This window comes from Monodelphis domestica, chromosome 2, assembly GCF_027887165.1.
Source record: "Monodelphis domestica isolate mMonDom1 chromosome 2, mMonDom1.pri, whole genome shotgun sequence".
In the NCBI taxonomy this organism is placed as follows: Eukaryota; Metazoa; Chordata; class Mammalia; order Didelphimorphia; family Didelphidae; genus Monodelphis; species Monodelphis domestica.
Window position 1 is genome coordinate 499,732,935 of NC_077228.1, and position 12,957 is coordinate 499,745,891.

The 12,957-nt window shown below is 38.9% G+C and overlaps 1 protein-coding gene across 5 annotated transcripts in view; it reads right to left on the minus strand.

The window, feature by feature from the left end:
- AP2B1 (adaptor related protein complex 2 subunit beta 1) overlaps positions 1-12,957 on the minus strand; it is a 145,695-nt gene that overhangs the window by 99,458 nt on the left and 33,280 nt on the right. For all 5 annotated transcript variants that reach the window (XM_001367661.4, XM_007485512.3, XM_016429229.2 and 2 more), the window contains exon 6: positions 1,032-1,222. In XM_001367661.4, coding sequence (XP_001367698.1) covers positions 1,032-1,222 — 191 coding nt within the window. The remainder of the gene's footprint in view (positions 1-1,031; positions 1,223-12,957) is intronic.

Here is a 12,957-nt window from a genome sequence, read left to right on the forward strand (position 1 = left end):
TTGGTCAGCTTTCACAATCAATCACAATTACTTAGGAGATGGGTAACAAAACATTTCATAGCTAGGTACAGGGTTGGAGGGTAATTTACTGACAAACTACATTTCGATTTTCTTCAATTTACACAAACTAGATTTTGGTTTTCTTCAATTTACAAGTTCTATTTTTCTTGTGTTATTTTAAAGCACCTGGCAATGTTGCCTGGTTTCTGTCCACAAACAGATTCAGTGGAGTGTATCCTGTAGACCTGGGTTTGAAGGTGATTGATGTTCTTGTAATGGGAGTGAATGTAACACTGTGGAGAGGGAAAGGAAGGGGGTAATGGGTAATGATCTTTAGTTTTTAATTCTGTGAATGTAATCTTTTAGGGTAATAATATGGGGGGATTAAGGTAGGGTATATGTGTGTTAACCCTATAAGTATTTGCTCTCATATTATTTCTCCTATATTGGAGAGAGAACAATAATCATAACAATTCCATTAGAGAAAAGTCACACAGAGGAGGGTTCAGTGGGTGCCTTATCTTTTGGGGGGCTGCTTTGCAGTCTCCATGTTCCCAGACTGTGACTCTGTCAGACAGCGGGGGGGGGATGGCTCTCCACATCTGGAGTCTGAGTTCCAGAGTTTGATCCCATCTCTGACAATTGCTTGTTGGTTCCGAGGTGGTTAAACTAGATGCCCCCTGAACTCCCCTCCAAATCTACAATCTATAAGCCTAGGAACTTAAGAGTAGAGGAAAACTAGGCTGTTGTAACCAGCCTAAGCCTCTAGAGAGCTCTTTTGTCTACATACTTTAATAATTATCTCCTACAAGATCTAAACTTCCCTAAATCCAGATATAAAATTTCTGGGAACAAGAGTTGTCTTCCCAGGAGCCACCAGAACAACTGAATCACCATTAAATTGTACTGCCATGCCATCCTCAGAGTAACAAGATCTTACTTGTACAAAGAGACATAGAGACAAACTCATCAGTCATGTATTGAAAGGAAAGAAATATTCTCTGCACCATGATCAGGGTTAACAGACTCACCTCTGAGCCTCTCGATCATCCTTTGGGTTGTAATTGGACAGGCAGTCCAGGATGAAGATCTGGCCCCATTCAGTGCACTCATTCAGGGCTGTTAACAGCTTATTAATGTTCTGAGGGTTTAGATCAAGCAGGTTGCTGTTTGGGTGAGACTCACTGATTTCTGACAAGGCTGCCACAGCATTAGCAACCACCTAGGAAAAAAGAAGACAAAAGTGAGCCCTAGGCCATTAAGGGGAATATAGCTCACATACTTGGTTTCTGTTTTTTTTTTTAAACCTTTACCTTCAGTATTAAAATCAATTCTAAGTATCACTTCCAAGGCAGAAGAGTGGTAACAGCTAGGCAAGTGGGGTTAAGTGATTTGACCAGGGCCAACTAGAAGGCTATATTTGAACCCAGGACCTGTCTCCAAGCCTAGCTCTCCATCCACTGAACCACCCAGTTGCCCCTCATGCACTGTTTACCAAGCTTTTAAATCCCTGTGCAGACCCTAATTCATAACTCCACCTAAGCGGGAAGAAACAGTAGGCAAATTACATCCAAGTCATGATAAATCATTGCTATTATGTACAGTCTGCAGGAACAGTGAATACAACTATCTTTCGAGAAAATAAAAAGGTTCCTTACAGCCAGGCAATCTAATATTAAAATAACCTAAAGCCCAGCACAGTTTACTAGAATAACACTGTTAAGGGAATTCAAGGTTGCTAATAAAAATTCTCTTTCATACAATCAGAAAGATAACATTACATATGTGGATAAAATAGTGAAATTCAAAGATAGGAACTCTGCCCATTATTCACTGCCAAAGAACTGATAGAGTCCTTCCATCAAGTCCTTTTAAACTCTATTCATTTTTCCTATAATATCCCTTCTTGACCTTCAAAACCAAAAGCAGCAGGCTCCACACCTATTTCTCACTCTACTTTCCACCTCTCTCTCTCACCTTTGCTTTGAGATCTAACTCAGATGCTGCCTCCTCCTCCTCTTCCACACCCCTAACCCCAAAGCCGAAATGATTCTTCCCTCTAAAAACCCTGTCAGATATTTTGACCTCTCTTACACTTATCACAGTCTCTCATAAAATTAGCCAATCATTTTACATGCTTTCCATTTTGTAGATGAAGAAACTGAGGCAAATCGAGTTAAGTGGCTTGCTCAGGGTCACACAGCCAGGAAGTTCATGAGGAAGAATTTAATCTAAGGTCTTCCTAACTCCAGGCCCAATGTTCTCTACATTGTACCACCAAGCTGTTTCTTTTATCAATTATTTATACATCTTTTTCCTCCATTAAAGTTAAGCTCCATGAGCACAGAGTCAGTCAGATCTCATTGCCTGTTGGTGCCTTGCAACCGTAGGTGTACTTCATGAGAATTTGAAAAGTTGAATGTCTTATATTGTTAGAAGTCACTTCTTTAAATTCCTTTATGTATATTAAATGGACTATCGAGTAGATTCTCTGCTAATGTCACTAACCAGTAAGCTTTGACAGATTAATCTAATTAAAGAAAAACAAAATGCTTAAATTATAAGCATTAATAACAACATTAACTAGGAAATTTGAGAGCACTTGAGTTTCATAATTTACATAGAAGATATGTAATTTGAATTCCTTTTTGCATTTACAAAATTCTAGTTATTATACACAGTCTATCCATTCCTAAAGACAGAACAATGATCCCACAAATAAAATGCTATCGCTGCCATCTGGTGATCCAAAGATGGCAAAGTGAAAATGTCAGCATCATTTAGTGAAAGATGAAATCAATGAGTCTTTGTTACTGAATAAAATGGAGAACTCTTGTCCTTCTGTCAGATGGTAGCATCTAGAAATGGGATCTACTCATTCCAGGACTTTTTCTGACTGTTGGTATGATAAATCCACTGGTAGGTGTCACACCTTTGTGGCAAGATTAAGGTGAAATCTATCAACTACTGAGCAGTAAGAAGGCTTTGAGGCCTCTCCATGAATTGAGCTCCCTCCTTTCCCCACTATGGTTTACCTAAACAAGAGAAATATATTTTGCTTCCCACGTAAGGAAAAGTCAGACCAAACTCTGTTTAGAAGGCCCAAAGACTGCCACTGAAAGACTGAATCCTTGCTTTACGTCAATCACATTAAGACATAGTCAGGGTTATCTGCTTCCAAAGACAAATCTACTAATGGAAGCATCATATGCTCTGCAAAAATGTAAATTGATAAGGTCTTTTAACATTTAGGGTCTTTTACTATTTCTATCAGACTAAGCCCTAAATCGAAAGCACCTGATAACAGGCTCTGGGAGAGAAAAGACCAATAGGCCTAGGAAATCCAAGAGGGCAATGGGAAGGGCAGCAAAGTACCAGATGCTAAACAGGATGAGCAATTAAATTCCTCTATTAACAAAGGCTAATTGGAAATTAAACCAAGTGTAGAATGCACTTAGTGAAATACAAGTTCTGCTGTTTAAAAGGCAGTTTTCACTTATTATCCTATTAAAAAAAAGGAAGGAAAGAGGAGAAAGTGTATCTAAATTAAAGTCTGGAAAGATAAAGCAAAGATAGAACCCAGAGGAGAGATTTCTGACTCTCAAACTGACCAAAAAGTGACCAAAAGTTGTCGCTCTGCTCCCCTTCAAATCAAGGATAAACTGAACCATGTCCCTCTAAACTCAAAAGCCACTAACACCTCCCAAACTGCCTTTATCTCCAACTCCCCCTCCAGCCCATCCTCTCTAATCTCAGTCAATCTAGAGCTACTTGCTAATTCCTACACACACAAAAACAAAGCATGGCAGAGGGATCAAACATACCACTCCTGAGGATGGGCCTGACATTAAAATGTCACCGAGGACCAGTTAACAAAATAAATGACAATACAACAGAACACAGATAATGTTGATGTATGGTTTTCTAAGTAAATATGCTGCCATCAGAGATCCTTACATCTAATTCAGCAGCCTTCCTTTCTATGTGAGTTTCTCACATCTGGGAGTTTGAATCCTACCTTCAACATTGCATCAGCTGTGTGACTTTGGTTCAAATCCTGTCTCATACTAGTTGTATGACCCTAGAAAAGTCATTAACCCTCTCTACCTCAGTTTCCTCATGTAAAATGAGGGGTTGGACTCAATGGCCTCCAAGGACTCCGCCTGCTCTAAATCTATGAGTAAATCCTTTTTCAATTACTGCAACAAATCTACCAATCCATCGACATAAAGAAACAATCCCCCTTGCCTTCAGGCCCCAAACTGGGAAGATTGTATTATTTTAGCTAAATGTTTTCTATCTTTGTGACTATGTGACATGTTCACCATGTGAACAGCATCATTTTACATAGGGCCTCCCAGTCATTTAGGCTAGGCCTAAATATAAGAAAACCTATACTAAGGTATAGGGTTTGGGGTTTGTTTGGAGTTTTTTGTCACTACAAAAGGCACCTTCCTTTAAACAGTGAATTTTCCGTGGTTCATTTAAATAATTTAATTTGCCAACTTTTTACAAATTCAACTCTTCAGGAACATATCTATCTTATATAAAGTGAGATAGGGGGCAGATGGGTAGCTCAGTGGATTGAGAGCCCAGGCCTAGAAATGGGAGGTCCTTGATTCAAATCTGGCCTCAGACACCTCCCAGCTGTGTGACCCTGGGCAAATCACTTAACCCCCATTGCCTTAGTCCTTACCATCTTCTGCCTTGGAACCAATACACAATATTGATTCCAAGACGGAAGGAAAGGGTTTAAAAAATATAAAATAAAATAAAGTGAGGTAAATGTGTCCATTCCCTCTCTCAATTATCCTAAGTGCCTTAAAGACTGTGATCCAGGCTAATCATTAACATGCATCACTAATACAGGGACATATTTAATCAACTATGGAAAGACAGATTCTTTTTTTGCCCCAGTTAATAGAATACTTCTTGTTCAATTTCCCAAAGATTCTTAAACTGCATTCGTTTCAGTGGAAGGGACAGGAATAGCAAAACTTCTATACAAATATGAAAAGAAAACCAGAGTGTGAGAAGATGGTTAATAGGTTCAAATTCAATTTAAATAGGAAAAGCAAAGTTCAAAGAACATCTGGTATTATTTCCTGGCAAAAATGACAAGGAGATTATATGAGAAGAAAATTTTATTCTTCTACTCCACATCATTCTTTCAGAGATAATCATATTATGGCACTACAAGAAAGAACAAGATTCACTCTTAAGCTATAAAACCTGATTTATGAACCACTCTCCATATGTAGTGAGTGTAAAGAGGTACAGATCTGACCTTCATATTTTCTCCACACTGAACTAAAAGGCAGGCAAGTCAGAAAAAAGAAAATTCGCTCAAACAGGGCAATAGGAGAAAGCCTAGACAGAGTGAATTATACATATTATCCCCTTCATTAAAGCTAAATGTATCCCTGAAAACTAACTTCTGATCTTGCATTCTCTCATTGCTATAGTCACAATAACCTAGAACCACCACTCATTTTCCAGGACAATGACTTCCCCTATTAACTAAAACATTATTTAACACAACCATTTCTAGCAATGGCCTTCAGGATCAGATAATCTTTTGTGAAAATATGTCCTCTAGTTTCTGTATTTCAAACATTTATTAACACTTATAGACATACTTTCTGGATATTATCCATCATCATTTCTACACAAGAGAAACCAATAAATAATGCCTGTGGCAATGATTTATTTGCCTAATTAATTTCCTACTTTAAAAGATAAAAGCAAGAGGAAAAGCTTTCCAAAGGGAAAGCCTTGGGGTCTGGAAGACCTGAATTCAAATCTTGGCTTAAACACTTATTACGTGAGCTTTAGTTACCTCATCTGTTTAAAAAAGGGGGGGGGGGGAGTGATTATCACCTATAACAGCAGATTATTCATGAGACTATTATTTCCCAAAAGAAATGGAGAATGAGAAACTTGGAAGACTTATATGAAAAAGTAAAGAATACACACAGTGACAATGATATAAATGGGGCAGGTGGGGAGGGGGGACCTCACAAGTCAGGTAGGTAAACGCAGATAAAATGCAAAAAACAATCCTGGCTTTAAAGAGCAGAGAATGAAACATCCCTTTCCTCTGAGGGAGGGAGAGGCTATAACATATTGTATATGCTGCCAGATCTGGATGCTTGGAGAATCTGTTTTTGATCATTTTTTTCTGACTACAAGAGAGACTTGATGGGCTTTAGGGGAGGCGATTTGGAAATTATTTCTGTAAAAAAGGGGGCTGCTGGGAATTGCAGTAAATAGTGGGCCTGGAATCAGGAATACTCATTTTCCTTACTTCAAACCTGGCCTGGGCAAATCATTTAACACTCTTTGTTTCCATTTCCTCATCAGAAAAATGACCTGGAGAAGACAATAACAATCCACTCCAGGAATTTCACCAAGAAAATCCCAAATTGTATTATGAAGAGATAAACACAACTGCAAAAAAACAAACAACAAAATTGTTAAAAAGTCATCAATTAAACTGCGGAAAATAGTCATTGTTATAAGGCATGGTTCTTTGGGTTGATTAAATGGGAAAATGAATGGTGTTACTAAAAAAGAGCTATCAACAACTTTTTTAAGAGAAAAAAAATATTAAATGGAAAAAAAAGAAATGCTCAGAACAACTAGTAAGAAGTTCAAAAGCCAGTCATTCTCAAAAGCCAGTCATTCTAGAACAACTAGTAAGAAGTTCAAAAGCCAGTCATTCTAACTAATGTCACGGCATCATCCAATGAATGTTTCAAGTGACTTTAGTGTTTCGTTGTTTCAGAAATTAATGGACACTCTCCCTTTTGGTAATAAGTACAATATTTCCAAATTGGGGAAAATGGAATTCAAGATCAAAATTAAATCTTACACTACTGTTATCAACTATAAAACAAAAAACTATCATTCACGAAGAAGGATTTTCCTTCATCCCTATATTTTAACATGCTGAACAAAGACATAATGAGAGTGAGCTAGGTAACTTAGTGGATTGAAAGCTGAGCCTGGAGGTCCTGAGGTTCAAATCTCCCTCAAGCATTTCCTAGCTGTGTGACCTTGGGCAAGTCATTTAACCCCATTTGCCTAACCCTCACTGCTCTTCTGCCTTAGAACTGATAGTTAGTGTTACTTCTAAGGGTTAAAAAAAAAAAGAATGTATTTCTTCTGGGTATTTATTCATACTCTACACTAATCTTCAAAAAACAACAACAGAAATTAGTCATTGAATTGCAAAGGAAAAACAAGTGAGATAATAAGCCTATTAGGCTATTGCATAAGTCCAATTTTAAGGGACTAGCCCCTAAGCATTAGGAAATCTCTCCATGGGGCAGGGGAGGAAGATTAATGAAGAAAGTTAACCATATACACTAAATGAGTATTTCATTCTTTGTTACCTCCCCGACCAAAAATGACTCCTGAAACACCACTAAATCTCCACATACCTCAAGAATCATCTTAGGGAAAGAGGTACACAGAACTCACTCTGCTCCTCACTACAGTGGCTAAAGGAAACAAATACTAAGAGAAAAAAAGTTCCTTTGGCATAAAATGGTACCTAGTAACTCAAACAAGTGGAAAAGCTAACCAAAGGAATTACAGAAGGTAACAGGGGCCCTAACATTAGCAACACCAGACAGAACCAGGGGATTTAAGTGTGTCTTGGTAACAGAAATGGCAACACTCAAGAAGTCAACTTTTCAGAGTTATTAAGAGAAAGGGAATGAAAAAAAGGCCACCAAAGGTAAGTCTCTTGAGAGGAAAAAAGCACAGGGCACTGGTTTATTAACAAAAACAATTCCAAAAAGGTTATGAGAAAATCCAGGAGCCCTGGCAATAATGTTTATCTCAAAAGATTCAGTCCTATTAAGAGATTCTTATTTGCAAGAGATCCAGGTACAAATACTTTAATGGGATGGGGAAAATATTGGAAAAACAACAGCCAGAAGGAAAATTATAATGTCCTAGTGAAATTCTATACAACACTGGCCATCTTGTGAAAACAATTATTCATAGGAAAAATGATTATGCCAACTGTAATGAAATTAAAACAAGGCACAGGGTCCTGATCATATATTTTTTTTCAATCCAGACCAATGACTGCATTGATGTAGATAATAATTCTTAGTGTGGAAATTTCCTACACCAATCTAGACCAGCAACTACCTTTTAAGTTTTTTAAACCTTCACTTGCTGTTTTAGTGTCAATTCTAAGCCAGAACAGCAGCAAGGGCTGGGCAATGGGAGTTAAGTGGCTTGCTCAGGGTTACACAGTTAGGAAGTGTCCAAAGCCATATTTGAATCCAGGACCTACCATTTCCAGGCCTGGTACTCTATCCATTGTGCTGCTTTACTGCCCCTTCTCTCCTCCTTAATTTACACTGAGAAAGAAATGCCTGAAGCCGTGAGAGGCTAAGAGAATTTTCCTTGGACATACAGCTAATGTACGCCAAAGGTAGCCTGGAAATCCAGAAATTCTTGACCTCTAAAGCCAGTTCTCAATTCACTTTTATTTACACTAACATTGCTCTGAATACAGACGAGGTTTAACAAATGTTAGGTGAACTGAACAGAATCTTACCCTCTGTGCCACAAAGGGCATGTGAACTAACCTAGCTTATTACCTTCCAACTTTAAGTTATTTCTCCATTGTGGATTTATATTCCTCTAAAAATAATGGACTCGGGGGCAGCTGGGTAGCCCAGTGGATTGAGTCAGGCCTACAGACGGGAGGTCCTAGGTTCAATTCAAATCTAGCCTCAGACACTTCCCAGCTGTGTGACCCTGGGCAAGTCACTTAACCCCCATTGCCTAGCCCTTACCACTCTTCTGCCTTGGAACCAACATACAGTATTGATTCCAAGACAGAAGGTAAGGGTTTTAATAAAATTAATAAATTAAAATAATGAGCTATAACTCTAACCTATCAGTAAAGAAAAGTATCCTTAAAGGTCTTTATTCCTAGATGTGTTTACAAGCTCCTGTTTCTGTAGTGGGGAGCAAGGCCTGGAGAGCAGTGGCCCAGGTGATTCCCAGCTACAGACCCTGTTTCCTCTAGTACCTCCCTGAACCAAGATGATGCCACAGGGCACAGTTATGCCAGAGGACTTGACCTCCCTATAGTCAGGCCCTCATTTCTCTGACCTCAGGAGGACTCGAGGATTGTATACAACACCCCAAGTCATCTTGTCAAACATTTCCACTAAATCTGATGTGATACGGTCATTCCTATGACGGTTCTGGCTCCTTCACTGCCCTTCTGATCAGCTGAAGAAGGCAGTGTGGGACTGTTACAGACAAAAGAGTGGTTGCCATAAACTGTGACCGCGAAAACATGGGTTTAAGACTTTGAATTGTCAAAACTACAAAGATAAATTTTTAGTGTCTTGATTTTATATTAAAAATAAAGTGGTCGCCATGGGAAAAATTCCTAAATATGAAATACCCAAGTTAGCTGGGTTTTTATGGAGATTTTAATTAATACAAATTAAGGAATTAAGGAAAGGGAGAGAGAGAGTAAGAGGAAATAGGGCCTAGATCTTTCTCCTTAAGAGAGAAAACTAAGTCAGTCTTTAATCACTCACCACAAGATCCTTCCAAGCAAAACTCTAGTGTTCAGAGAGACCCTCCAGTTCAGCTCCTCAGCTCAACTAAGTTCAGCCACCGAGCCCTCCAATTCAGCTTCCTAAGCTGAACTAAGTCCAGAGGCCTCTGACCTTTTAAAGAGAATTTTCTCCCCTAAATTTTCACATCTACCAATCACAGTAGCCATTTTCCAAAGAACTGACCATTCTTAATTCACATCTTATCACCTTCTTAATTCACATCTTGTTATCACCTTCTCTGGGTAGACTAAAACTTCTGAGTATTTCACACTCTTTGCTAAGGTTGTCCCTTGCAAGTTGCCTGACCCTGTAGTGATTAATTTGACCTTCATAGGTACTTAGCACCCTTTTGTATTAGATCTAAAAATAGACCTAGATTAAGGGCTTTTGCCTCACTATAAGTATGGGTTAAGTACTTTTTCATTGTTCAGTAAGGAGTTTTACAACTTTATCTTCCCCTAAAGTATGCCTCAGTATGGGTGGAGTAATTTTAAAGTTCCCAATACATTCCTGATCAAGTACCTTCATTGTTTAAATGGGAATAGCCTTAACCAAATGTTTTAAGGGAGAGTTTGAGCAGTTTTAAGATTCACAGGACAGAAGAGAGAGCACAACAGCTGGATACCCAGAATGGAATTCTGCCTCAGACACTGGCTAACCACACGACAGAAGCTGTAAAACAGGAATACCTGGAACCCTGACTTTTACAAAAGGGTGGTAGATATTTAAAAATAAATCAGCGGTGATACTAAAACAAGATGCCCACTTGGACACAGACCACAGAAAACCTCTGGCATGGACTCGGCTGGGACTTGAAGAACTAACTTCTCTGAGTCTCCCAAGTTGATGCTAATTTCTGCTAGTCAAGTGCTGCCCCCCTGTGGGCCCTGAGCACCTAACAGGGCAAGACAAGCTCCCAGAAGGCACTCCCCAGGGAGTCCCTCAGGCCAGAACCCAGATGGTTGACTGGCCCCACTTCAAGAAAGAATCAGAAGTTCCAAGGAAGCTCATTTTCCAAAAGGCTACAGCCAAAACAGAACCTGAAAGGGTGAGAGAACTTTAGGGTCTTTGAGGGAGAGTATCTAAAAGTACAATGTGCTTTCCTATGCCTTCATGGTAGGAGCTCAAATTATCACCATTGGGCACCAATTACTGTGCTATGATGTTCTATAAGGCTGTTGGCCACCAAATCTGACAGACTGCCAGGTTCTCAGATCTTCCTGTTACAAGGTTTGGTTTTTTTCAGTCCTTCTCCATCAAGTGATTGGCCATCTTTCCTTGCTATATAAGAATATCTGACTCAAATGACGAAGAACCAAGAGCCATTCCCCAAACAATAATGGAAGGGGATAGACAAGCAGATGAGAGGTAGAATGAAAAAGGAAGAAAAAGAGTCAACAACATCTTTTTTAAAATTCAGAGAACAGAAGGAAGGCCATAAAGAATCACGTATAAGCAAGACTTTGAAAGCTACAGGTTGAAATTATTACATAACTTAAAAAGAAAAGCAAACTGTACACAATGGAGATCTGGAGCTTCCCGTACAATACTTTTTCTATTCTGCCATATATAGATATGTTCGTTTTACTAGGTATTTGATAAATTCAAAAACGGTCTTTTTTAAAGGCCCAAGACAAACTTCATTTCCAAGGTACCTTATAACCAGAAGTGTGGTTTCCTCCCTTCTCCACTCTCTCGGAGCATTTGGTTTGTATCTCTCTTAGACAACTCTGTCCATTTTAGACCTATGCATGTTTATAAAGGTCTTAATCCTCCTACTAATTATAAGGCTGTTAAAAGCCCTGACCCTATCATCCCTCCATGGTGCCTCAGAGCCTAGCACACCCATAAGAAATGGCTTCTCCAGCGTCACTTCTGGTCCTGGGTATTGCTGAGAAGAGCTGAGGCTGCTTCATCAGTGAGCACCAACAGCCTCCACAAAGAAAGACAAAGCAGTGCCCCCAGGAGCACCCCACCCCAGACTGCATGAGAAAGAACTTTTCAGTCTCTTTTTAAAAACCATTTTATTTCCACATGGGGCTCCAGCTGGCAAAAAGAACCAGTCACTAAATATCCCCACCAAGTGTGAGGGTTTCACCTTCCTCACTGAGGGTAGGGCTCATCTTCCTCTTTAAGGTCCCAAATGAAGCCTTGCCAAAGACAGTAAGCACATTTGTACAACAAAGGAACAACAGAATACCCTGTTCTGGCTCCAAAACTGGCTCTTTTAGAAGCTTTCTGAATTAAAAAAAAAAAAGAGGCATTTATTACAGTCAGAGGCAGAGTCAAAGGAGTGTATTATGCAAATCCTCAAAACATTCATTCTCTTAATAATCTCATTATGCATAATTCCTTACACATGATTAGCAACCATTTCCCCTCCCCCAAAGCACACAGGCAAATCAGAAACTGACCTGGGCCTCTAACATTTGGAGCAATATACAAAGCTCTTTTAAATTGTACTGAATTTCTCCCCAGAATAATCTTGTGTTATGTATCTGTTCTAAAGATAAGAAAGCTAGAGAAATTGGGGCAGTCTGAACAAGGCCAAAGGGCAGACTGGCAGAAGGGCTGCAATGAGAACAAAGCTTTTGATTTTTGAATCTGCTGCTAGTTCTACTGAACCTCTGCCATAAACTTCCAGGAGACCACTGTTCAGAACCAGTCCTGGAACCCATCCTTAGAGACATTCTGAACAGTTTAAAATGTCTACATTACATCAAACATAATTCAAAATATCTGGGGCATTAGGCTGCCCTTCCCTGAGGCTAAAATTACAAAGACTTTAGGGGAAAAAACAAATTACACACAATTTCCTTATATTTTAACAGAATATTTGGTAAAGGATCCTAAAGCTATTCTTGTGGAAAAGATAGACATGAGTTAATGAATGGCAGGCATAAAAATCAAGCCACAAGCATTTGTTTAGTTATTTTGTGTCAGGCCTTGGGCTAAACCCTAAGGGGGAAAAAAGTAAAAGCAAATAGTCCCTGTCTTGAAAAAGCTAACATTCTAATGAAGGAGACACGTATGTATACATGCCTGTGTATGTGAAAGAGAAATGTGTCTATGTCCATATATACATATCCATAGACACATATATGTATGTGTCCATATGTGTATATACAAACACAATCCTTTTTCTTGTTCTATTATGTTTATGGAAATATCTATTTTATTTGGAGTTTGGTAAATTCAGAATATATATTACATGTATGCATACATGCATATACATACACATATGTATATTTGAGAGAATCTATTTTTAAACACATGTACCAAGGAGGCACATGGCAACCATAGAAGGAAAACCCCAAAGAGAGTAGCCCTTGCTTACAAATGAACAAAACCC